Source organism: Myotis daubentonii, chromosome 1 (assembly GCF_963259705.1).
Source record: "Myotis daubentonii chromosome 1, mMyoDau2.1, whole genome shotgun sequence".
In the NCBI taxonomy this organism is placed as follows: Eukaryota; Metazoa; Chordata; class Mammalia; order Chiroptera; family Vespertilionidae; genus Myotis; species Myotis daubentonii.
The window spans coordinates 203,563,445-203,591,276 of NC_081840.1; the positions used below are offsets into that span (position 1 = coordinate 203,563,445).

The following is a 27,832-nucleotide window of genomic DNA, read 5'->3' on the forward strand; positions in this document are numbered from 1 at the left end:
TAAGCTAGCTAATTCTTTCTTGAAATATTTAGCTTATATTTGGACTTAATCCATAGAAAATTTGAAAGCCAAATATATCTATATATAAAAGGCTAATATGCAAAGTGTTCTCTTGGGAGTTCGACCAGGAGACCAGAAGTTTGATCACTCGCTATGATGTGTGCTGACCACCTGGGAGCAGTGTGGAATAAAGGAAGGCCCCGGCCGGCAGCCAGAAGACCCTGATGGGTCCTGATCGCTGGCCAGGCCTAGGAACCCTGCCCATTCATAAATTTTGTGCACTGGTCCTCTAGTATATAAATATAAATATATATCAAAGTAAGCATATTAAAATATAATGTATTAAATATAATATATATATTTGTTATTTTATGTAAATACTAGAGGCCCGGTGCACAAAAATGTGTGCACTTGCAGGGTCCCTCAGCCTGACGTATGCCCTCTTGCAGTGTGGGACCCCTCGGAGGATATCCACCCCAGTGGGGACCCTCACCCCATGGAGGTTTGGCCAGTCTGGGTGAGGGGCTGAGGGCTGTTTTCAGGCTGGGCAAGCACCCTGGAGATGTAAGCTCCCAGCCTCTCCTTTTTTTCTTTTTTTTTAATTCTTGGATTTATTTACCTTCTATAATTGAAACTTTGTTGCTTTCAGTGGAGCTCAGAGCCAGGCCGTGGCAGGCGGGGAAGCTTGGCTTCCTCCATCACTGGAGCAAGCAAGCCTCCTGCTTGCTCCAGCTCTGTGGCTGCCGGCCGCCATCTTGGTTGTGTTAATTTGCATATAGTTGCTCTGATTGACTGGTGGGCATGGCTTAAGGTGTAGCAGAAGTATGGTCAATTTGCATGTTTGTCTTTTATTAGTATAGGATATAAAATATAATAAATATTTTTAAGGACATGTGATGACCTAATTCAAAATCACTGTGAGCAGATTCTCGAGGAGAACGTGGTGGAAGTCCATTCTTTTGTGCGTTTGCTAGCTGACATTAGCCCTGACCAAGATAAGGTAGAGCGTAGTGGTCATCATTCGCAGACGGAGGAAACTGCACAAACCAGACCTGGCGAGAAGAGCCTGAGAAGGGAAACCACATTGGTCGGGGTGCCAGTAACTTGCTTTCGTGGCAGGTTTTCTCCTTCCGCTCGTGAAGGAGGGCATGGTCGGACTTCGCATACGTTTTATAATAATTCCCATCACCGTTGCGGTGATAGGGGATTTCCTCCTTTGGAATAGCACCCCCAGTCTTATCTATCGGCTATCATGGACCCATGGCTTTCTAACAGTTGAGAATGTTCTGCTTTTCAGATAATACCATCCAGTCAATTTTCTGTTGTTGCTGTTGCTGTTCCGTGCAGAAGCGGTAAGTCTTGTTTCCGAGGCCAACTACTTGGAAATGAATGTGTTCAGTTTCGAGTCTCCATGTCTCTTTGTATCTGCTGTTGCCTTATCCTGGGAAACTCTTCTCCCGTTTTTTTCCCCTCTTAAATGCCTAGTTATTTAAAGCCATAGGTCAAATGTCAGGCCTTCTGTGACCCTTTCTTAATCCTTTTGGGTTTAATTGCTCCTTCGATTGTCTTTCCAAAGCATGCAGTTTGGTTCTTTATTTAATATTTATTTCGTGTATCCTATTTGTATGTCTGTGTTCCACTCTATAATTTTACAGGCAAGAATTCTGTCTTATTCATTTGACTATCTCCACCAAAACTATACTTTGGTGTCCAGCAAATGATTGTATAAGAATAAAATCCAAAGCACCATGAAAACAGTCACAGCTAACATTTACTGCGCGTGTTCCATATGTCAGATTGTGCTAAGAGGTTTGCATTTATTAGCTCAAGTAACTCTCAAAGCCACCTATGGATTTTTACATCCCCATTTCACAGATGAGGAAATTGAGGCTTAGAGAGGTTACATTGCCTACCCAGGGCCACACTATGAAATGGTAGAGCTGGGATTTGAACTCATGTTCTTAATTGCTATATCATGTCTACTTATACCAATAGATGCTATCAAATGAGGTAATGCATGTAAAATGAGTAACACTGTGCCTGATACAGAGTGTTACATGATCATGTTTATAATTTTATGCCTTTAACATGGACCAGACTTTGTATTGGGCATGTGACATGTTTCCTCAATTTTATTTCATAACAACTCTATGTGCTTTTAGCACCTCTAGTTTCCAGATAAGAAAAATTAAATTCTGAGTGGTATAGTAACTTTCCCAAGGAAATAGTCTTCATAATTAAAAAAGCCTTGGGAAAGAGACCTGGATTTTTGTACTAGTTTTGGGATGATCTAGAGCAGTGGTTCTCAACCTTCCTAATGCTGCGACCCTTTAATACAGTTCCTCATGTTGTGGTGACCCCCAATTTCATTGTTTCAAATTGAACATAATTAAAGCATAGTGATTAATCACAAAAACAATATGTAATTATATATGTGTTTTCTGATGGTCTTAGGCGACCCCTGTGAAAGGGTCGTTCGACCCCCAGGTTGAGAACCACTGATCTAGTGTAACATGATTATTTTTTAATTTTTTTTTTAATGTCAGGCAAGTGAGAACACAAATAAGCCTGAGCAATGATGAAGAGCTCTCAGAAAAATACATTCAGCCTCGCAGACAGTGCTTCAGTGAATTGAGAAGTAAGAAGCAAGTGAGTATCATCTTGATGGGTGGTAAGGGTGGGGGTCAAGGAAGCTTGCATTTTTAGGATCTGCTCCTGTAGGTACTGTTTGCTACCATGCCCAGAACCTAGTATCGCTCTTGGCACATAATAAGGGCTCAATAAACATTTAGCAAATGACTTTTCTAGAAGAAATTGAAAGAAGAAAAAAAAAAGACCAGTTAACATAGCCTGCTTGGCTATATTTTGGAAGAACTTGAAACTGGACAGTGAATAGGGAAAAAAATGTATTCTAGCTACTGCCCCTCTGAGGCCAGGATTAGTTTTCAGTCCAGTGTTGGGAGAAACGGTGTTCTTAGGAAGCATGGTAAAGCCAAGCACAAGCTTACAGCACCTGAAATAAAAGGGCTGCTTTTCTTTTTCCAAGAGAGAAAAAATCCATAAGATAAAGTGAAACTATGGGGGAAGAAATCAAGGGAAAAAAATACCCAATGTAAAAAAACAAAACAAAAACAAAATTAATGCAATGCTGGCAACAGAATGTGTGATCTTGAAAATTTCCAAACGATGAATATGTTGCTGGATCCGAAAGTTGTTTTATAGTTGCTCATTTCCTGCGTTTATCCCACCCTGGCTTCTGCTCTGGCACAGCTGGATGGGAGAAGGGAGGCAGCAGGCAAAGATGCTCTATGCCGCTTCTTGATTAGTACAGATCATGATCAGTATAGATTGTTAAAACAGTGGCCCGGCTACTCACTGCTTGGTTTTCACAGTCCAACAGGGGCCGTGTGCAACCATCAAAACGCAAGCCGCTGCCTCCCCTCCCGCCCCCTGAGGTTGCTGAAGAGAAGACCCGAGTCATGGCACTCTATGATTTCCTACCCAGAGAGCCCTGTGACTTAGCATTAAAGAGGGCAGAGGAGTACCTGATCCTGGAGAAGCATGATACGCACTGGTGGAAGGCAAGAGACCGTTGGGGGTAAGATTGGTGGCTCGGTCCTTATCAAATACCTCCTCTTTTATCCCCTACAGACGTCTGAAGCATCAAGAGGGCTGTTTACTGGCTCAGTTTCTCTGGGTTTATAACTTCCTTCTGTGTGAAATTAAACCTGTCCCCCCAGCTCCCCATGCGTATGAGGGCATACTAGCAGCATGATTTCAGCAGACTCTCAGAAGTAGATACACCTGGCTTCACATCCCAATGCTGCCAACTTACTATCGTGTCCTTTGGGCAAGTCATTTACCCTGTCTGAGTTTCCATTTCTTTTTTAAAAGATATGTTTTTAAAAATTGATTTTAGAGAAAGAGGAAGGGAGAGGGAGATAGAAACAAGGATTGGTTGCCTCCTGCATGCCCCCACTGGGGATCGAGCCCACGACCCAGGCATGTGCCCTGATTGGAAATTGAACCAGACACCTCTTGGTGCATGGGCCAACACTCAACCACTGAACCACACCAGCAGGACTTCATTTTTTTTTTTTAAATTGAGCTGTAATTGGCATATAACATTCCCTTAGTTCCAGGTGTACAACATGATCTATAATAATAAAAGCATAATATGCAAATCAACCGAATGGCCAAACAGCGGAATGACCGTCCAGATGACCTTCCAGACAGACGATCTTTTTGACGAAGCCGGAGCTGCGAGGGCCTCTAGTGATGGAATATTTGTATATATTTTAAAACAATCACCAGAAGAAGTTTAGTTAACATCTGTCACCACAGATAGTTACAGAATATTTTTTCTTGTGATCAGAACTTTTAAATATGCAAAACAGTACTATTAACTATAGTCACTATGCTGTACATTACATTCACAGGACATTTATTTTGTCACTGGAAATTATATCTTTTGACCCTCTTCACCAATTGTTCCCACCCCCACGGCACTCCCCCATCTCTGGCAACCACCAAGTTGTTCTCTTTGTCTATGAGCTTTCAATTTTAATGTAAAATACCTTTTAGATTCCACCTATAAGTGAGGTCATACAGTATTTGTCTTTTCTCTGACTTATTTCATTTAGCGTAATGCCCTAAAGTTCCATCTACATTGTTGCAAATGGTAAGATTTAATTCTTTAGTATGGCCAAATAATAATCCATTCTATCTATCTATTTATCTATCTATCATATCATATTTTCTTTATCCATTCTTGCATTGATGGATACTTAGGTTGGTTCCATGTCCTGGCTATTGAAAATAATGCTGCAATGAAAATTGGGGTCCACATTGGTGTTTGTTTTTTTGTTTTTGTTTTTCAAATAAATGCTCAGAAGTGGAATTGCTGTATCACAAGCTAGTTCTATTTTTAATGAGTTTTAATGTCTTTATTTATAAAGTGGGAATAATAATTCCTATAGGTTCCTATTCTCATTTACACTTTCTCTGGGAATTTGACGTGTTTGTTTGTTTTTTCCTGTTAGGCTCGAAGGCAGGAACAGAAACAGGCTTTTCCTTATTTTCATATTTCTATAATGACTAGTTTTGGAAGTAGGTGCTGAATTAAGCAGCAAGGGAAAAAAGACCCTGGGATGCAAACAGACTTCACTGTGTCAGTTGCAATAGATGGTTAATGCCTGACTGAAGTCCTGGGTAGAGGATTCTGAGGAGTTTCTGGGCTCTCTGGGAGAGAATGCTGGCACTGGTTTCTGATCTTTGTCAAGATTTGAAGATTATAAATATATAAATATCAGAAGTATTTATATTTCATGCCCTCTTTCTTTTTAAAAAAATATATTTTATTGATTTTTTACAGAGAGGAAGGGAGAGGGATAGAGAGTTAAAAACATCAATGAGAGAGAAACATCGATCAGCTGCCTCCTGCACACTCCCCACTGGGTATGTGCCTGCAACCAAGGTACATGCCCTTGACCAGAATCGAACCTGGGACCCTTGAGTCCACAGGCTGACGCTCTATCCACTGAGCCAAACCGGTTAGTGCTCATGCCCTCTTTCTTTATATTTTCCTGATTAATTGGCTGTCTTTCCAAATCTTAGTTTAGACTCAACATGTGATAGAGATATTTCAGTGGGAATAGTTATCAGTGGATTTAAGACTATGGAAATAGCGACTCCTGCAGGTGGCCTGTTGGCATGATTCAGACCTGAACAACCAACCAACCAACCAATTAATATTTAACTTTAAAGTTAATAAGTGCATATAGTTCTTTATAATATGAAAACATGATAAATAATGCCAACGTTCTAAAAAATAAGCACCGTTATTCATTTAGTAAATCATTTTCAATGCACTGTCATGCACATATTGAAATATATGGTATTGTTTGCAGATTTGATTGATCTAAACCTTATCACATTTTATACATTGTTCTATTAGTTGCTTTTATTTCCCAATAATATGTCTTGGGGATCTTTTTGTAATTCCAAATGGAATTTGAAGGTGTAGGTGTAGGAAAAGGGAATTCCTCGCCCTGCGGAAGGGCGGGTAAATTGGTGTATCTTCCTTCTAGACAATTTGCTGTGTCTACTGAAAGATGCACATGCTTGGTGTCCCAGCAATTTCCCTGCTTAGTGTCTGTCTTAGAGAAATGCCCCTCCTTGTGCAAAAAAGGCACATTCAAGTATTTCTTCATCATGTTGCTGTAATAGGGACGTGGCTAAACTAGAATGTCTACTCTATGGAATGCTCTGCAGCAAACAATATCTTTGTAATTGTGCTGCTGTTAACCTGGTCACTGTGACATCCCAGTGGTCATGTAAATGCCCCTTTTTCTCTCTAAAAAGATTCTGGTGTCATAAGACACCTTTAAACTACTCACATGATAAGTCAGAATCTTACTATTTATTATTTTGAGATTCTAGTTAAATGTGGAAGTGAAAAACCTGTTTTCCTCTTTTAACAACTTCATCAATAAAATGAATTTGACTTCCCCTACAGCCTTGACATTTATAAGAATTGTTGCCATTATAATGCTAGAAACTTGGCAAAATTTTTATTTTTGCTTTGTCTTTTGTTATAGGAATGAAGGCTTTATTCCAAGCAACTACGTGGCTGAAAACAAACTAACCAATTTAGAAATTTATGAGTAAGTGTCTTCCAAAATACACTCTATGGTTAATCTATGAAAACCAGCTATGTTTTGTCAGGTTATAAGCTCAAATACTGTTTTCGGTCTGAAAAAGGAAAAGAAAGTCACACGTTCGGCAGCTCTGGTTCAAGAGGTCTTTGATCCTTATAATGGTTGATTCAGAAACTTCTTTTTCTTAAAGTTATTTTTGTTTCGGTTTGTGTAGCCATTCTTTTTTGTTTTGGCAGTGACAGCATGAAACCAAACACTCATCTTGCACTTGTTTTACTATGTGTCCTAAATGGAAAATTATTTTTAAAAGGACATTACATTTTCAATGAGTGGCAAATTGGACTGAATTTATAGAGACATTACTATATTTTGGCTCCTGTTTTGAAATGTTTTAGAAATAGTTGCAGATGAGGACGAGGCCAGTATAGTTTGGAAGAATTCTTGGCATGTTTGCTGGAGTCCTGCCTAGAAATCTATTTTTTGTTATATGGATCTGGAAGATACAGGAGATCTTAGCGATCACTTGTTTAGTCCCTCATTCTGCAGATCAGAAACTACGGTTGAGAGATTAATTTATACGTAGAGAGTAGCCGAGCTGGGAGTAGTCCTAGTCTTTTATAACTTCAGCATCAACTTGAGCTCTTGAGTGCCCTCCCCCCACTTATGTACTTGTTTTGCAAATAACATATGCTTCCAGCAGGTGGCAGTAGGTAATGCGTGGCGGCATTAGGCCCGTGCTTCTCTGAGAACCAGTGAGCAAATACAAATTGAATGAGAGAACCCCCTTGGTCTGCCTTGCTACTAATTTAAGTCACCTAGAGGCCAGACTCAGCATATCCCTTCCCTAAAACAAATCCAATTTTTAAAGAATTGGTGAGTAACGTACAATTTATTGGAGGAGAGAAACAGGTGACGGATGACCACGGGATACATGACACATCAACGTAACCTTACCAGACTTCTCTATTAGCCATGTCTCAAGCTAGATCTCTCTCCCAAGCCACTCTCCTTGGCCCCATTAGAGGGTCTCTTCTCTCTTCTCCTTTCCTTCACTCCCCTCTCTTGACCTGCGTCATTTAGCTCTGCTCCGAAATTCCAGTCTCCACTCAGTCAAACAAAGCCCTTCATGGCTGAACCCACCTTCCCTGGAAAACATTTCCACAACTGTCTACAGTTACTCAAGGATGGCCCTTAGGGGTATCACCAGTATCTCCACTAAAGCTGACCAACACAAACAGGTCTCTCTCTCTCTCTCTCTCTCTCTCTCTCTCTCTCTCTCTCTCTCTCTCTGTTTTTGTGTACGCTCTTGCTTTTTTCTCTTTAATATATATTTTTTTCAATTACAGTTGATACACATTGTTATATTAGTTTCTGGTGTACAACCCAGTGAGTAGACATTTATATAACTTACAAAGTGATCACCCTGATAAATCTAGTACCCATCCGACACGACACATTACAATCTTATGGACTATATTCCCTATGCTGTACTTTACATTCCCATGACTATTCCGTAGCTGCCAGTTTGTATTTCTTCATCCCTTTACCTTTTCGCCCATCCTCCCAATCACCCTCCCATCTGGCAAATATCAAATTGTTCTCTGTATCTATGAGTCACAAACAGGTCTCTTTGAAAGCCAGGTCAGGGAAGTTTTGTTTGGAAATCTCCTGCTAAGAAAAAAAAAAAGGCTTTTTAAAAAATCTATCTATCTATGTCTGTCTATCTATCTATCTATCTATCTATCTATCTATCTATCTATCTATCTATCTATTATCTATCTATCTATCTATCAGAATCCCAATTTGGTTTTTCCAGGAGGTTAAAGGAGACATGTATAAAGGTACCCAGTGTCTGGGGGTTAGGGAATAGAAAATCACTAACCAGCAATCTTCCTTTCCTTTTTAAAAAATTTTCAATGAGGGGGTTGGTGGGGGGGATGAGGACACATTTATAATACCTTAACTAATAATAAAAAAAGAGAAAAAAAAGAAAAAAAAATTTTTTAGAGTGAACCAAAAAAATTAAATAAATAAATAAAATAAAATAAAATAAAAACACCACCAAAAAAAATTTTTTCAATGAATTTGCTCATTGCTGCCCCTGTTTAGACCAGTTCAACAACTTGTTTATATTATAGATATTGGATCATTTGAATAAAACTACTCTGAGGTTAGAATAACCATCTCATTTTCTTGGGCCTTGATTTACGTGTCTTTAAAAGTTACTTTCTTTAATAACTCCAATTATGGGAAGACTGCTTTTTAGTTTTATTGCTATTTCTTAAAAAAAAGATTTGTTAGGATATAGATATAATAATCACTAAAAATTATCAGCCATTCACTATGTGCCAAGCACTGTTCTAATGACTGTATAGAATTACTGCCCTAGGTCAAAGTCCTGTAGTGTGGACATAGAAATTGGGGGAAATCTGGGTTCAAATCCTTGTATCACCCCTGATTAGTGCTTTGGCTGCAGGCACTTGCCTAATGTCTCTAAACATCCGAGTGATCTGAAAACTGGGGAATAATACCTGTCCCATACAGTACAGAGTAAATGTTCAATAATTTCTAGCAATTATCATTATTTCCTTGAACTGTGAAAATAACTAGAAAGGCATTTACAGTTTGAAACACCTTGCCCAGTATTGCAGGCATACTCCATATCATTCGTAATACATGTCATTGTTACTTCAGTCCCCTGAATCACTTTATTTGTTTGATCTTTATTTATTGTACACTTATGCATTACCAGGTGTTAGCTTTTTCAGACACTAGAGATGCAACGCGGAACACCCAGAAGCAGTCCCAGCTTCATGAGACTTACAGCTTCATGGGGATATAGATATTAAACAACTCCAAATTCACAGATAAATATGTAATTTTAAATAAATATGTAGTGTTGGGAAGAAACAGTATGGGACACTGGGAGAAAACAATGGGTAAGGAGGTATAATTTAGCTATAATTTAGAAAACAATGGGGAAGGAGGTATAATTTAGATGTTGGTTGGGGAAGACTTTCTGAGGAAGTGACTTGAGGCTAAAGGTGGGAGGGGGTTTTCAGGGGAAGGAATGCTGTGTCAATGTGGGCTCTGACATCTCAGGGGAACATTTATAAGTAGAAATGTTTATGGCTATTTTGGTTTTAAATTAATATCCATTTATCAACAATACAATGTAGAAACCTAGTTTTCAGTCAGCCTTCAAATTTAACTTGTAAATCATGATATACTCTTTATAAATATGAAAAAATATGAACAATTACCTTATTTCAGACTCAACATATTAAATGTCCTTCAACAATCAGTCCTATTTATAAGTTCAGCTAATTAAGTTTCCTGAAACATTTAACTGAGTTAAACTGAATACATTCAGTTTTCTTTTTTTAGTACTTCACATGCCAGACAGGACAAATTTGCAACTGCCATAGCCCTTTGTAAGTCCTTCCATGATCCTGGACATCTAATAAATTAAACTTACGTGGTAACTCTAATAAATTAAACACATGTGAATCTCATCGAACCCTAGGTAAATCTAATAAATTAAGTTCTCTTAACCATGCAAATATTTTTAAAATGAGTCAAATTCCCTTAAACTTCAAATACCAAGAAAAGATTAATTATAAATTTTAAGCCAGAGGCAAAACTCCAATATGCCAGATTCTTTTAAAATTATAGACGTTTTAAACATCAAACATTGATTATCCTGAACTTTATATGAGTCTGATTTATCTCATGATCTCTGCACTGACTGCTTCACCTTCTCAGGGTTACAAAGTCACTTACTAAGAGAAGCAAATTTACCCTCTCAGGTTGAAGAGGGTTTGAAGGTTGAAAACTCAAGAGCACAATACTGTTACTTACTGATCGGAAATCTAAGACTAGGGCATGGGACCTGAGGCTTACCTCTACACAAGATGTTTGTACTCAACCAGAGTTGGATATGCTGGATTTTTTAAATATGTCAATAGAAGCCTTGTCCCAAGTCCCAGGCCCACATCCTTTGGTATCTGCTTTATAATTAGTGTCGTCTAGGTGTAAGTTACAGCCTTACTGATTTAAAAAAACAAACACAACTCTTCTAACTTTTGCCATCTGACTTACTTCTGCAATACATGCCCCAACCTCCTAAGTTATATTCATCCAATCTCATTCTTGGCTGCGGAATCTTGCATTATTTTAAAGAATCCTAAATTCTTCCTATGTTTGTATCTGGCTCTTTGGTTACAACTTTGAAGTCATTCTAATGACATACACACAGATTTTTAATTTACATTTAAGCAAAATAACCTACTTACTTATATTATTTATCACTATAATAAATAAATAAAATACAAAGCAACAAAATGGACACTGATATGATGGCCAGTGAAAAACATTCAGAAAAAATGCAATTCATCTTAACTTTTTCTTATTTGAAGTTCCATTATGCAGTCTTTACTTTTCACAGATTCAACATATTTTATTGAGCTATAATGGTTATTCTCCTTTTAGCACTCATGTTTCACAACTTAGCCAGTGCAGGCCCCTGGAAACTGATTCCCCATGTCTTTATCTCTACAACAGGAGGTTTCAGATTTACCTTGAAATTCCCTTCAAAATATGAATATTCATTAAAAAGTACTAAATGATATTCACAGTTGAATATCACAGTTACTCTTATTCCCACTAGTGATAAGTAGTCATATTATTTTATCTAGAATCATCCCTACTATCTATGGCTCATTTCCCTTTTAAGGGCATTAGTATTTTTAATACCTGACCATCCTAATTTAGTGGCAGCTTTCTACTGCTAGAGGTTAGGGGAAGTCCATGTAATAAGATCGATTCCATCCTCAAAGTCAGGTAGGAGTTTCATTTAGCTACCATCTGGCCCGCCCATTATGACTCAATGCAGGGCTATATGTGCATTCTCCCTTCCACTGTCCTTAAAAATAGTATTTCTGGTAATATTAAATTAGTTGCTTTTTAAAATCTTGTTTTAAAATGAAAGTTTTTCCATTTTTCTTTTTCGCTTTTTGGCTCTGTTTCCTTTTTCTTTCTTGTACCATGTTTGCTTACCGACTAAGTTTTGTCATACAAAACTTCATGTTTAAGTTATAATATTATTTAATTATGACAACTGTGTGCGCTTTGGTATTCTAAAGCAGCGATTTTCAACCAGTGTGCTGCAAGAATTTTTAAAACATGCAATAACTGACTATTTAGTCAGGGGGCACTTACCTTTTTTCCTTTAGATTGTCAAAAAAAAAAAAAAGGGCAACAACCAACACAATAATAGTCATCCAGTGTGAATGAATCAAAATTTTACATATATTTTTTTTCTGTCAGATTGGCAAAATACATAATATATATTTTGGTGTGCTGCAGAATTTTTGTAATTAGTTTATGTGTGCCATGAAATGAAAATGGCTGAAAATCGCTGTTCTAAAGTCTTTTTTATTTTGAAATATATCATTGATTTTTTACAGAGAGGAAGGGAGAGAGATAAAGAGTTAGAAACATCGATGGGAGAGAAACATAGATCAGCTGCCTCCTGCACACCCCGCACTGGGGATGTACCTGCAACCCAGGTACATGCCCTTGACCAGAATCGAACCTGGGGTCTTTCAGCCTGCAGGCCGATGCTCTATCCACTGAGCCAAACTGGTTTTGGCACTGTTCTAAAGTCTTATAGTGACATGTTTCATGCAGAGAGGTAGTAGAAAGATAGGGGGCAGAAGAGGACTTAGAGAATTTGAGAAAGGAAGGAATGCCAAGTGGCGAAGCTCAGTGAGTGAACAGGGAATGAGGAAAGATGGGGCCGGAGAGGGAGTGTAGAGCAGGGTTATATAGATTGTTCCATTCACTGAACTGCTCACTTTACTGCAAAGTAACATACTTTGGAAAGTCACGTAAGTTAGAGTGGGTTTTAATTTTGGAAAGGTAACATAGCACATACAAAAACATGCAAATAAGAACTTCCTGAGAAGAAACAAGTATTTTTTTAGTTTGTCTACCAAAACTCAATGAAGTGTTTATTGAAGATGATGACTTCTTTTTTTATTTTTTAAATTCTCACCTGAGGAAATATTTTTATTGATTTTAGAGAGAGAGGAAGGGAAAGGGAGAGAGAAAGAGAGACATTGATCAGTTGCCCCCTGTACCCTGACCGGGAATCAAACCCACAACCTGGGTATGTGACCTGAATGGGAATCAAACCCACGACCTTTCGGCGTATGGAACAACACTCCAACAATCCAGCCACACTGGCCAGGGTGAAGATGATGACTTCTTAACCACATATCTTTCATGGAAATTTTTAGGAGGTTAAATTTTTCAAAATTACATACTAAGTGTGTGTCAGGAAGTTGAAGTGAGATAATAGAATAAACTTGCAACTAATAAAACTCCACTAAGTTAAATTACCTGGCTCATAGGAGTACATTATTGTTTATGTGAACTTAAACACCCGCTCTATATTCTAAAACTCGGTTCTGGAGTAAGCTTTTAAGACAGAAATGGAGCAGGGTGTTTTCTTTTTTCTGGAAAAAAAAGAAAAAGAAATATACAATTTAAAAATTATTTTTATTGCTTTTACAGGTGGTACCATAGAAACATTACCAGAAATCAGGCAGAACGTCTTTTGAGACAAGAGGTAATTCAATTTATTCCTGAATAAATCTGAATATTTTCAAAATTTCCATGAGGGCTGCATTGTAAAGAAAGACCTTACCCAACTAAAAAGTTTTATTGCTTCCTGTTCTCTTTAGTTTTAAAGTATAATTTCATCTCTATACACATTTTTTTCTTTACACATTTTTTTGATGTACACTAGTTGTCCTTGTATCAGATTATGTTTTTATTGATTTTCATCATAACTTTAGAAACATTTTTCCTGAAATGATTTCACCACCAACATTCTACAACTCCCTCATCTATTCCAAAGTGCCTTCTACCAAACAATCCATATTTGAATGGCCCAAACACCTTTGCCTCGGTGCCAATCAAATATATACCCTATCCTGAGCTTAGCTTAGGCTCATTAAAAACACAATAGAAAAATACATGGTGCTGCACCTTCTTTGATCTTTGGGAACAAAGGGAAGAGTAAGGCAGCCAAAATATCAAGCTTGGTCAAAACTGATCATTTAGACAAAACTGCATAGAGCAGTGATGGCAAACCTTTTGAGCTCGGCGTGTCAGCATTTTGAAAAACCCTAACTTAACTCTGGTGCCATGTCACATATAGAAATTTTTTGATATTTGCAGCCATAGTAAAACAAAGATTTATATTTTTGATATTTATTTTTATATATTTAAATGCCATTTAACAAAGAAAAATCAACCAAAAAAATGAGTTCGCGTGTCACCTCTGACACACGTGTCATAAGTTCACCATTACTGTCATAGAGTTTAAATTTCCAACTGACGGTAAACATTAACTGTGGGTACATGTGGAGTCAAAACTAGAAAGTACGTACAAGGTATTTGTGTCATTACACACTGCTGTGGGATGTTGAGGAAATCTAGAAATATAAGTGAGAAAGAATCAGTTCTGTAACTAAAAACCCAGTGCAGGAATGGCTCAGGACACAGGGAGGGTCCAGGTAACAGCTGGGGGACAGGCAGAGAGAGCATGAGGGACACAGACCCAGCTCCCCTCATGGGAGTGGGCATGGAGGTTGGAGGCCAGGCCTGGCTTCACTGGCTCGGAGGAAATGGAGAGTGCCACAAAGGCGGTGTCCTCCTGGCTTTCAAAGTGATCTTAGTAGGTCCAGATGAACAAAGAAGATGGATGAGAGGCGAGCAGAACCGGAGGAGGGAAGTCCAGAAGTAGATCCACAGTGAGCCAGGTGACCACAGGTAACATGGCTGTGCAGTTCAGCATGAGTGGTTCTGCATCTGAGAGGAAGCCTGACAGGGCGAGGGTCTGACCTCCCCGCAGAGACTAGGATGGGGAATTATGTGACAACCCCCACACGGCCTAGATACCACCGCATGCAGCCACATTTGGCCGTGACCTTTCCTGATGAAATAAGACATTTGAGCCCATCCTTTCATCTTTCTTGTCCTCCCCCACTCCCCAGAGGCAATCACGGTAGAAGAACATTTTCCATTTTGTCCCTATGTTTACATTTTTATCATAGATTGTGCAATAAGCAAACTGTAGTGTTATTTTATGTGTTTTAACGTTTAACATAAAGGAGGCCATATGTGTTGATTGTTTAAATTAAGCATTATATTTTCAATTTTATTCAAAAGGGTATAGATAGATCAAACACATTCTTTCAACTACTGTCTACTATTTCATTATATGAGTACTAGAGACCTGGTGCATGAAATTTGTGCACGGGTAGGGTCCTTAGGCTTGGCCAGTGATCAAGGCCAATCTGTGGGATGATTGGTGGTGCGATTGGTGGGGGGGTTTAAGGGGCGGGGGAGGCTTGGCACACGCCTTGCCTGGCCTGGAGCCTGTGGGCCGGGGGTAGCTCCTGCATTGAGCATCTGCCCCCTGGTGGTCAGTGCACATCATAGCAACTGGTCATTCTGCCAGTCGTTCCACCATTTGGTCAATTTGCATATTAGGCTTTTATTATATAGGATACCCAAACATATCCATTTCACTAGTGATAAACATTCAAATTGTTTCTAATTTCCTACTATCACAAACAGTGCTGCAGAGAACTTCTGTCTATGTTTCATTTGATACGCAAAGGAAGGGGTTTCTTTCAATTATACCCAGAAATGGAATGGTCTGGTCAGGGGTATGTGCACATTTAACATTACTAGATATTATCAAATCATGATTCAAAGTACTTGTACTAGTTGAAACTCTCCCAGGGAATGAGAAAACTAGTTTCCTACATTCTTGCCAACATTTGGTATTTGCCTGGCATTGAGTAAGAAATTTCATATATATTTTGAAATGTGCATTTCTTTGATAAACATCTTGATTGAGTAACTTTTCATGTGTCTGTGGGCCAGTGGGCTTTCTCTGCTGTTACATGCCTGTTAATAGTCTTTGCTCATTTTTCTGTATATTTGTCTTTTAAACTGACTAATGTGTGTTTTAAAAATATATTCTGAATACAAATCTTTTGTCAGTTAAGTGTTACAACTATATTCTTCTGGTTTCTGGCTTAAAAAAAACTTTATGCTGTTTTCTTATACAGAGTTTCTAAAAATGTTAATACCAAATTTCTCAATATTTTTCTTATGATCTCTGCTTTTTTGTTTATTTGTTTATTATAAGAAATTCCTCTCTCTCCTGAAGTAATAAAGGAATTGTATGTTTTCTTTTAAACGTTTTTAAAGATTTCACATTTAGGTCTTTCATTTGGAGAGAGAGCTAGATTTTACCATAAAAGGTTCTTTGGTTTGACAATTTGAGCAGGAAATGGGGCTTGTCTCTTGGTAAGCATCTGGAAGGAGAAGGAGACTGCCTTCTGGACTGTGTCACCTTGAGGGCCAGGCCATACTGTGGGCTGTGCAGCTCTCAAGCAACTTATTGGCAGCACTTCACGGGTGTAAACTTTCATGGCTTTGACAAGATTCTGAGATATTTTTCTCTCCACAAGTGTAAACACCCTCAATAAAGCAGAAGCATTTTAAAATAACAAACACACACACACACAAAAATCAAATAAAACTGCCCAACATTCAAGATTATTTAAAAGCAATTCACAGCTTTATTGAGATTTTCCAAAAATGTCAGTGGAGATGCAATTCATAATCTAACATCAAACTTATTATAATGTTCTTTCCTCTTGCCGTATCCCTTGCTGTGGATATGGAATGGCTCTCCTCGCTCCTCTCTCCAGACTCCCCCAAATTTATTCCTTTTTCTTCCTTATTACAAACTCTGGTCTCTGTTCCCTCTCTGATCCCAACAATTTCAGATGCATTTCTCCCTCCCTCCTTTGCTCCCACCTGTCATTTTCTTTCTTTCTTTTCTTCCAAAGTACAACCCTGTCTGTCTGTTCATCCTACTCATCAGCTGTTTCCATCTATCATTCTGATCAGTATAAGAAAAATAACTAAATGGTGGTATACACGGTTGTCAAATGCAGGATTTTGCTTAGGAAAACTGGGGGCAAAGTTTGAAGATGCTCATATATACAAAAAAAAATCTTTGTCCTAAATGTATTTTATTGTATAGGTATTATTTCTAAACCTGTACTTGTAAACACAGTCTCGGGCTTTTATCCTAAGTCAGTATGGCTTTGGTTTTCATTATTGAGATGTGGGTTTGTTTTCCTTTCTGATAAATGTAAACTTGTGCAATGAATGACTTGTTTTGCAGTCCAAAGAAGGTGCATTTATTGTCCGAGATTCAAGACATTTGGGATCCTACACAATTTCCGTGTTTACGAGAGATAGGAGGTAAGCCATTGGGACTTTGGTCACTGTAGAAATAACAACTCCTGGGACCGCCCTTTTCAGGGAGGCACCGTCACTTACAGAATGTAAGCAAGAGCCCCGCATAGGGAGATTGCTAGACTGGAAATTAGGACTGACCAGTTCAGTTTGTATCCCTAACAAGATCTGTGTGTGGCATCGGGTGTCACTTAAGTTCTCTCTTCTCCTTTTCTCAACCATCAAGTGAGGAGGCTTGATGAGTTGTTGCCCAACTGGTGGTGCTTTCCTCATGTCCCCCGTCTATCCTGGGTCTACCTGTGGAGTTCACCTGCCCTCAGAAAGCTTCCTGTGCCTCTGCTGAGGATGTTCTTGGGTAAGGGAACGCATGGTCCCCGGGGCTAGGCCGGCCGGACGTGCCTGAGGATTAACATCCTAGGAGCCACCCTCCCCCAGTGGGGAACCGGAGTTGGTGGATAAGCACCTCAGCTTCTTCGTACTTCAGTGGAACAATTCCAAGATGTGTTCCACAGTCTCTCAGCTTCCGATAAGGATTAAACTCCGTTTGCCCCTGGCCGAGCTGCTCATCCATACGCCCTGTACTGGTTTTCCTCCCTTCTTTGTCTCACATTGCCTCACACCCCTCACAGTGCATTTCTTCATTCCAATAACATACTTGATAGTCAACAAATACTCGCGTGCCCATTATGAGATCTTGTTGTCACCTAGGCTTTGGCTGAGGTTATGTTTGATTCCAAGGCTCCGATAAGACAGCTGAGGAATTCTCCTGGGATGGGGAGGGACCTGTTTAATTTAACACAATCTGCGCTTCGGTGTGTAGTGTTGCCAGGCTAAGGGTTTGAGAGGTGGAGCCCTGTTGCTTAATGAATTGACTTAGTTCCAAAGTGACCTTTTATTTGTTTACTAATTTACATTGTATTGATTGTAGAAGCATGGAGCCTACCATCAAACATTACCAGATTAAAAAGAATGACTCTGGAGAGTGGTACGTGGCTGAAAGGCACCTCTTCCAGTCAATCCCTGACTTGATTTGGTATCACCAGCACAACGCCGCTGGTAAGTCAGGAACTTCAGGCTGGGAGAGTCAGCCAGGCTCTCGATGGGCAATGCATCTTTGGTCTTAGACACTTTACACATATCCCTGCAAAAATGTGTAAGAGCTCAAAATACAATGTGCTTCTGAACAATTCCCTTCAGTGACGCTTCTTTGGTTGTCTAGTCAGGAAGGAAGAGATAGGTCAATTTTTTACATTTCTGCCAAGTTAGAAAAGCGATAGATGACAGAGAAGCAAAGGCTATTGAGTCATTATACATTTGTTCTTGAAATTTACCCAGTGCTAAATGTAATAGGATTTCCAATATCCTAAAGAATCGTGCCTCCTTTTCCTTGCCCCATAAATTTGCTATTTTAGACGATTGCAATAGAAAATTTGTTCTCATTCTCTGTTCTTTCTTGTTTGGAGAACAGAAGATGTTACACAGGATGCAGCCTTTCACTTATTACATTTTGGCTTAAATATACTGGAGGCATATTTAGCCCCCACCCCAGCTATTGTTTGCAATAATTGCTATTCATACAAGCCTATCATCTATGGAAAGACGTAGGATTCCAGAAAGTTCCACCACAATTGCAATCACATCTCTGGCGTTCAGCCCTCATCAACCTCTGCTAGACCACTTGGAGCCCATGGGGGAATCCTCTTACCTCAGTTTTATAGAATTTGGAACCCACTGTAACTTTTCATATTTTTTTGACTTCTTGTCATACAATACTATTTTAGATTTTTCTCATGAAAAGTTGTATTGACAAAATAAAATCTCTTTTGGAAAGCGGCCACTTTTCCATTGTACTGGTTCTAAATATCAGGAATAAATCCAAGGACATTTTTATCCACTTATGGGAATGGGATGAGTTCTCACAGATATTCCAGGTGGTCAAGGGAGTTCGATTAGAGAGGAAGTGATGTTTCTGAGCGGGGCCAGGGAGGGTAGCCCTTTGAATCAGGAGACCAGTTTTGAGTTTTCTCCTTCACACACCTCTTTCCCCTTCCTTCAAAGACAAACTTTAAGAAACTGAGTGGTTTTGGTGGTGAGGTTAAAAGCAAAACAAAACTGAAGTAGATCAGGATGTACCGACCTGAAAAGATGTTAGTGATAAGTTATTTAGTAGTAAAAAAAAAAAAAAAAGTACAAAGCAATATATTTAGTATGTAGTCCTATTTTTGAAAAAATACACATTTGCACATATATGTGTGCACAGAAAAACTTGACATTTAGGTAATAATTTTTAAACTGATAAGGTTATAACAGACTATAAACTGTTAAGGTTTACCTCTGGGGAAGGAGATTTGGATATGGGAAGCTTTTACTTTCTGCTTTATAAATTGCTTTAAGGTTTAATTTTTTTTATTACCATGTACATAAATTATTCTTACAATATGTAAAATACCATACAGATAACTTTTAAAATAAAAAACCTGGGATAAACCATAAAAACAATGAAAAGTGGGACTTGAAAACTTAAAACAATGGCTGCTATTTATTTATTATTATTATTTTTTAACATATTTTTATTGATTTCAGAGAGGAAGGGGAAGGGGAAGAGAAAGAGATAGAAACATCAATGATGAGAGAGAATCATTGATTGGCTGCCTCCTGCATGCCCCACACTGGATATCAAGCCCGCAACACAGGCATGTGCCCTTGGCTGGAATCGAACCTGGGACCCTTCAGTCTGTAGGCTGATGCTCTATCCACTGAGCCATGCCGGCCGGGCTGGCTGCTATTTATTAAAGAGAAAAGAAGTAGAAAAGAAATACAGCAATAAAAAAGAAGGGTGATAAGAAGAAAGGCAGGGGACCCAGAAGGAACTCATTTATTTCAGACTTACTTGGGGCCAGACCCTGTTCTGAATGCTTTTATGTATATTTATTTATTGAACCTTCAGAACAATCCTATGAGGTAGGTGCTGTTGCTGTTTCCATCTTACAGGTGAGGAAACTGAGGCATGCGTTGTGAAGTAACTTGCTCAAGGTCACACAGTTACTTAGTGTGTGAACTGAGATTGGAACTCCCATAAATCTTTGAAACTGTTGGAGCCACTGAACCTATGAAATCCGGAGTCTGCACACAACTCCTGCCATCACCTCCAGAAAGAGGCAAATCGTGTCAGTGGGGAATATTGTGGAGGGTCCATTTTTGAAAGAGGTTGTGCATTAAAACCCATGACTATCTTGTCTGTTTCTTGACCTCTGGTGAATTGAGCTCATGACCGTCCATCTCCTTAGCAGAAGTAACGGCAATGCAGACAGTGACAGACTTCTCCCTATGAGAGAGATAGACTATCATGAAACCACTGGTAGTAATTCACAGCATAAAAATATTTGACGAAACCTTTTAAGTTAGAGGTAAGTGTTGGGGTCTTAAGGAAATTCCTTTTTATGTTTGGACCACGTGTTATAGAGACCCAGCTTGATGAAGGCTTGAACCTCAACTAGGTCTTCAGAGTCACTGGGGATTCTTATATGTGTCCTGACTGGGGATCAAACCCCAAACCTTGGTGTATTGGGGACGATGCTCTAACCAACTGAGCTACCTGGCTAGGGCTCCAATGCTATTTTTTTAAAAAAATAAACTACTCTCAAAAAGTAAAATAGGGAAATGGTTACACTTAAGCACTGTTTAGTTGAATAAATTGGTACAACTTTGGTAGCTAACCTTTGATCAGGAAACCACATTTTAAGGAATTTATCCTAAGGCGATAAGTTGAGAGGTGCATACAAGATCATACAGCATATTTTACAATAGGGGAATCTTGGAAATAACTTTAAGGTCTATTTATAGTCATTGGTCTACATCAGTTACCTGTTGATTGTATAAGCTTATAGCAAGACATTTAAATTTCTGTAAAATGTATTGGATGTGTATAGTCTTTCAAATACGCATATAGAGATTTTTACAAAGATGTTCATCAATAGTATTTCTCCGGATGTTAATATTTTGTGAGGGATCTTTATTTCATCTTTATATATTCTTGAATTCTTTAATTTGTGTTCAATGAGGACATATTATGTAATGAAAAATGTTTTTCAAATGGGAAAAATAGGCAAACCGACTAAGTAGAATAGTGCCTTATTTATGTAAAGAATGGTGCTATCATTTAGTATGTTACTTATATTAGTAACTAGGCTTGAAATGCTGATTTCTCCTTCTCCCTAGGTCTCATGTCCCGCCTCCGCTACCCAGTTGGGCTGATGGGCAGCTGTTTGCCAGCCACCGCTGGTTTTAGCTATGGTAAAGTAGGCACGTGCTCCAGTAAAGCACCAGATCCAGTAAAGAATTTACCCCAAGTTCCCTCCATGTTCTTTAAGTTCTCAGCTCTCTGAGGTGTCTGTTGAGTTACATTCCTTCTCCAAGTTTAAATCCCCCTTCTGAGGTGTTTCATTATATGCATCTCCTCAGGACAATTTAAACTTTGGGGGGAAATGTTTCACTTTTACCCCAAATTTTACTATTAAGAGCCCTTTTGATATATGATAGTTCTTTTCATTTGAGTGTTTGGGCTGTTGCTCTCTGGTTACATGGGCCTCTGGGAAATGATGCTTCCCAAGAAAACTTGTTAAAATGAACTGCTAAAAGTGTGTGCATCCCTTTTTTTAAACAGCACAAAATCTGGACAAAATTTGATTTTAACTATTTTCTAGGAAATGGGTTATTTGCAAATCTGTGAGAATACATAGAGATAAAGAATCCCATATTCTAACTTGGTGATGCTTTATTCCTTTAAATTTCCTCTCATTAGTGGGACTCAGAATATATTGGGAAAAATGATAACACAATTATATTGTGTACCAGGTAACCAAGACTCAAGGTCTCTATGTTAATTGAGATAGAAGAGTGATTTCAGGGTGTTATGGGTACCTGGATTCTTTTCTTGCCCATAAATACTATCTATATATATATTAAAGAGCCTAAGTGACCGTTATGACCGGTCAACTGAACGACTGATCAACCGGTTGCTATGACGATGCACTGACCACCAGGGGTCAGACTCTCAATGCAGGAGATGCCCCCTGGTGGTCAGTGCACTCCCACAGCCAACCTCCCTGCCCCTGGCCAGCTGGTCCCAATCAGCCCTGATTGGCCGAAATTGCCAGCCAAGATGAGGGAACCACACCTGTGCACAGATTCGTGCACCGGGCCTCTATTATATAATAAAAGTTCCACCATTAGCAATTTAAGTTACAATGGCCCTGTTTAATTTTTTTAAACTAAACTCATTTTTTTTAACATCCAGAACAGTGCACAATTTGTTAGTCTATTGCTCAGTTAGTTTTGCCTACTTTACTCTAAATGGAATTGGACACCATGTGTTCTTTTGTGCCTGGCATCTTTCTCTCAGTCCATATATCAGCTCACTCATGGTTTTGGGTGTGGTTGGTCCATTTTCATTGTGTTGTGTGGTGCTGCATGCATGACTATACCACAATGGATTTTTTTTTTTAGATGGCCATTTGGGTTATAACCAATTTTTGTCTCATATATTATGAATATTCCTTGTATGTCTTTTGATGAAGCTCAGTACACATTTATACTCCAATATTGTTTATATACTTAAGGGTAGAATTTCTGGGTCATAGGATATGCGCTTAGATTTCATCAGTTTTCCAAAGAGCTTAACGAAATTACATTTCAATGAACAGTATACGGAGTTCCAGCTGCTCCATACCTTCCCCCTTGCCAATATTTGGCATTCTTGTAGTTTTTGTTTTTGTTTTGTTTTATTTTCACTTTAGCCAGTCTGGTAAGTGTGTAGTGGTATCTCATTATGGTTTAAATGTGCAATTCTCTGATGACTAATTATTTTGATCAAGTTCTCATAGGTTTGGTGGCCATTTGGGTATTCTCTTTTGTGAGAAAATAAGTTCAACCCTCCCTGGTTGGCTCAGTGGATAGAGGTCTGCCTATGAATTGAAGGGTCACAGGGTTGATCCTCAGCAGGGGGCGTGCAGGAGTCAGCCTATCAGTTATTCTCTCTCATCATTGATGTTTCTATCTCTCTCTCCCTCTCACTTTCACTCTGAAATCAATAAAAATATATTTTTAAAAAAGATTGCAATTAAGTAAAAATGATTACAAAAAGAAAAAAAAGGAAGTTCAGGTTTTTTTAATCTGTAAAAATAGGATTATCTACTTTTTCTAATTTATTTATATTCTGAATAGGCATTCTTTGTTGGTTACATGTTTTAGAAATATTTTCTCCCAGTCTGTGGCTTACCTTTTGATTCTCTTAATAAGATGTATTTGATGAACAGCATTTTTACAAGTGTAATTGTCAATATTTTCCTTTATGGTTACATTCTGCTGAATAAACCTATGTCAATTCCAAGGTCATGAATATGTCCTCCCATGTTCCTTTTCAGACACACTTGCTATTGGGAGGGGGAGCACTTTGCAAAGCTGTAAGAACCATTGACTCTTATAATTGATTTAAATGCATTATTTTAAAGTTCCAGCAGATGGTGGTATTGCTATATAAAAAGAGGTTCAAAAGATTTGATACTTCTCAGTTTTCAAGAGGTTTTTAAAAAACATTTTTCCCCCCGACTTGCTTCTATAGCAGTGATGGCGAACCTATGACACCTCTGACACGTGAACTCATTTTTTTGGTTGATTTTTCTTTGTTAAATGGCATTTAAATATATAAAATAAATATCAAAAATATAAATCTTTGTTTTACTATGGTTGCAAATATCAAAAAATTTCTATATGTGGCACGGCACCAGAGTTAAGTTAGGGTTTTTCAAAATGCTGACACGCCGAGCTCAAAAGGTTCGTCACCACTGTTCTATAGGATGAGAAATATGTAGTCACATAAATGTCACTTCAAACATACACACACACACGTTAGAATCTCAACATTGGACATATTTATCAGATGGATTGATTAGACTTTTCCAAGGCAGAAAAGCCCTCTAAGAAGGAGAATGGGCAGTAGAAGGAACTGAAATGGGGGCGGGAAGCCCAAACTTTGTCTCACAAGTTTACTCACTAGGACAAAAGCAGACTTTGGACATGAATATTTCAGGTCCCAGATCTTGTTTTGGCAGGTTTAGCTTAGAAAGGCACAGAACTGTGTTTTATCCTGGCTCTCTCTGAAAAGAGAAAGCATATTTTAATATCTATAATTCTTCTCCAATTAAGTCAAGCTTATACTTTTGTTAATCCTCACCTGAGGATATTTTCCCAATGATTTTTACAAACAGTGGAAGAGAGGGGGTGAGAAGAGAGAGACTGAAACATCAATGTGAAAGAGACACATCAATTGGTGGCCTTCCCTATGCGCCACAACTGGGGCTGGGAATTGAGCCTGCAACCAAGGTACATGCCCTTGTGCCCTTGACTGGAATTGAACCCAGGACCCTTCAGTTCACAGGCTGATGCTCTATCCATTGAGCCAAACCAGCTAAGGCTCAAGGTTGTATGTTTTTCTTCTTTTTTTTAAATCCTCACCCAAGGATATTTTTTCCATTGATTTATTTTTTTTAATTAATTAATTTTTTTAGAGAGAGTGTAAGAGAGAGGGAAAGACAGAGAAACATCAATGTGAAAGAAACACATTGATTGGTTGCCTCTTGCATGAGCCCTGACCAGGGCCTGGGCCGGGGAGAAGTCTGCACCCAAGGCATGTGCCCATGACTGGAATCAAACAGGCTGACACTCTATCCTTGAGAAAACCGGCAAGGGCTCAAGCTTGTATTTTTAAACTTGAATTCTGGAATTACACATTTAAGCCACAATGAGAGTACTAAAAATGATTGTAGGCCCTCTTCAATCATGTGTAAACTTTTTAACCTCTCTATAAAATAAGAGACTAGATCTAGGTGATCCCGAAATCTTTTCTAGCTCTAAAATTTTAGCAAGCTTTTCCCTACTTATAACATGAATTTTTATTTTATTTTTTTGCTTTTCAGAAAAGTGGGAGATAGATCCATCTGAGTTGGCTTTTGTAAAGGAGATCGGAAGTGGTCAGTTCGGTGTGGTCCATTTAGGTGAATGGCGAGCACATTTCCAGGTAGCTATCAAGGCCATCAACGAAGGCTCCATGTCTGAGGAGGATTTCATTGAAGAGGCTAAAGTGATGACGTAAGCATAAAGAATACCCAGACAAATATCTTACAACACCCTGGTATCATGGAAAGAACATGGATTTTGGAGTCAATCACACCTGGATTTGTCACAACTCTGCCCAAGCTAGTTGTGTGACTTGGGCAAATTGCTTAGCCTTTATGTGGCCTGGATGAGTCAGTTCACCTTTCCAAGCCTGTCAATTTCCTCACCTGTAAAATGGGGATGGTAATACCTACCTCAATGGACCAATGTGTGGATTAATTGATATAATCTAGGAAAGTGGCAAAAATGTGTGTTCGCTTCAATAATAGGCCTTGATAAGTGCACTATTTGTTCATTTTCTCAGAAGCAAAAATGTTGACTTTGTCTTTATAGTAATACCAAAGGCCCGGTGCACAAAATTTGTGCATGGGTAGGGTCCCTAGGCCTGGCCAACGATCAGAGCCGAAGTGGGGCAACCAGCAGGGAAATTGGGGGGCCTCCACTGGCACCCCCCTTGGCCGCCCTGGCACTGCCCACTCACTGGCCCCATGCCCCGCTGGTCACCTCACTCTGTGGGGTGACCTGCGGGCTAATTGGAGGATCCTGCCTTGGCTGGCCTGGGGCCTGAAGGCTGGGGGCAGCTCCTGCATTGAGCCTCTGCCCCCTGGTGGTCAGTGCACATCATAGCGACCGGTTGTTTCACCATTCAGTCAATTTGCGTATTAGGCTTTTATTATATAGGATAAGGATAAAGTATTTGCTTTCAGAAGATACAAGAATTCTGAACTTTAGGAGGGATGGGAGCAGGCTGGCAGAGGTTAATGTAATACTTTCAAAAATAAAGATTAAAAAAATAAAAATAAATTTTACCTTGAGAAAAAAAATTAATGAAATTGAATGAAAGAAAAGAAAAGAATTCTGAGCTTTAACAGAAGTGGCTCTTTGTAGACCTCACAGATCAGCATTTTGACTCAGCTGAACCTATGGCTGTGTTTTACGTCTATAAACTGGCCTGGGCCAGGACAGACTGAAAATGTGACACAAATCAAATCAACTTCAAGTATTTGTTCAACATTTACTTAAAAGGGACAACAATGTGGTGAAGAAAACCCAGATTACTTAGATTCTGTTTTATTATCCAAAGCAATTTAATTCTTCTCCCAACTTGCAGACTGAAATAGAAAAAAACCAACCAACCAACCAACCAACCAACCAATCAAAAAACCAAAAAACCAGAGGCGATTAACTGGACCCATTCTCCTTTGAAAGCAGAGCAACACTGTCTCTTGGGGCTCTAAAACCCTAACCCCAAGGGTCCTATCAAACTGTTCTCTCCACCCACTTACAACAAGATGATGTTCAAGGAAAGTTTTATGATAAACACCATTTTCCAGCGACATGAGCTTCCCAAAGACGTTTTTGTGCCTCTCAGCTGCCCTATTGGCCTTTGCTCCCAGATACTAACTGCATCCGAATATGGTGTTCCTATATCTGAGACCAAAAGTTCCTGTGTGTTGGATTAAATAGGGGCAATAAGAAAAGAATAAATAGGAGACATGTAAGTCAGGGACAGTTGAAGCCATACTGCAATTCCTATCAAACAAGAAAGAATTAGAGTTTTCTAATGTCATGAAGAGGGGATTCTTGAAAGCTTCAAGCCTTACTGGGCTTTTGGAGTCAGGATTTCTGAGGGTGATAGTTTGAGGCTGATGGAAGATGCATGGAGTGTGGAGAATAGAAATAGCTCTTGCTGGTTTACAGAGGCAGGAATGAGGAGGCCAGGGGCTTATTTTTAAGTCAGTTCAGATAGACATACTGTGTTCTTACATTTGCACATAGTCAATTATTTTCCTGACTTTTAAAAAATGTTTTACTGATTTTAGAGAGAGGAAGGACGAGGGAGCGAGAAACATCCATCTACTGCCTCCTGCACACCCTCTACTGGTGGTTGAGCCAGCAACCTGGGCATGTGCCTTGACTGGGAATTGAACAGGCAACCTTTTGGTGCATGGGATGATGCTCAACCAACTGAGCCATACTGGCCAGGGCTCCTAATTTTTTTTAAGTGAGTCAGGAAGAGCTCCCTTCTGACTTCTAACTGTGGAATGCAAATACATTCATCTTAAAAAATTTTAGCTGACACACATTGAGCTTTATCTGGCAAGCATATACAGCTTGGTAATATACTTATTATATTGTATATGTGCATATTACATGGTAATATACACATTACCTCCTTTTAATAAGTGTGTGGTTTGAATGTCACCTCCTTCAGGAAGTCTTCCCTGATTACCCTGTGTAATTGGCATACTCATCCCCAAATGCTTTCTATTATATCACCTTGTGCTAGTTCCATCAAAGCCCTTGTCACTACTCCAAAGCTTCATATATATTTGTTTTGTTTTCCCTCCACTAGAACGTAAGCTCCGTAATAATAGGAGCTTATTTATCTCTCTTCTACAACCTGGTGAGTGCCTAAAACGATGACTAGCATGTAGTTCAAAATATATTTGTGGATTGCTGAATGAGTTAATGAATCCTCACAATTCTATGAGGTAGTCCATTAAGATCCCAATTTTAGAGATGAGAAAAAGGAAATTTTGTAAACTTAACCTAATTGGTAGAGTTTCTAATTGAAATGAGAACTATGAACTGTTTGGGCACAAAAGCCATGATCTTCAATTAACTAACATAATGATCAACAA

The 27,832-nt window shown here is 38.9% G+C and overlaps 1 protein-coding gene across 1 annotated transcript in view; it reads left to right on the plus strand.

Annotated features, from left to right (window-relative positions):
- The window catches only part of TXK (TXK tyrosine kinase), a 62,547-nt gene that overhangs the window by 22,167 nt on the left and 12,548 nt on the right, over positions 1–27,832 (plus strand). Inside the window, exons 2-10 of the mRNA XM_059671757.1 lie at positions 1,298–1,352; positions 2,547–2,649; positions 3,393–3,598; positions 6,600–6,665; positions 13,239–13,293; positions 16,942–17,021; positions 17,944–18,071; positions 21,234–21,308; positions 24,989–25,160. Coding sequence (XP_059527740.1) covers positions 1,298–1,352; positions 2,547–2,649; positions 3,393–3,598; positions 6,600–6,665; positions 13,239–13,293; positions 16,942–17,021; positions 17,944–18,071; positions 21,234–21,308; positions 24,989–25,160 — 940 coding nt within the window. The remainder of the gene's footprint in view (positions 1–1,297; positions 1,353–2,546; positions 2,650–3,392; positions 3,599–6,599; positions 6,666–13,238; positions 13,294–16,941; positions 17,022–17,943; positions 18,072–21,233; positions 21,309–24,988; positions 25,161–27,832) is intronic.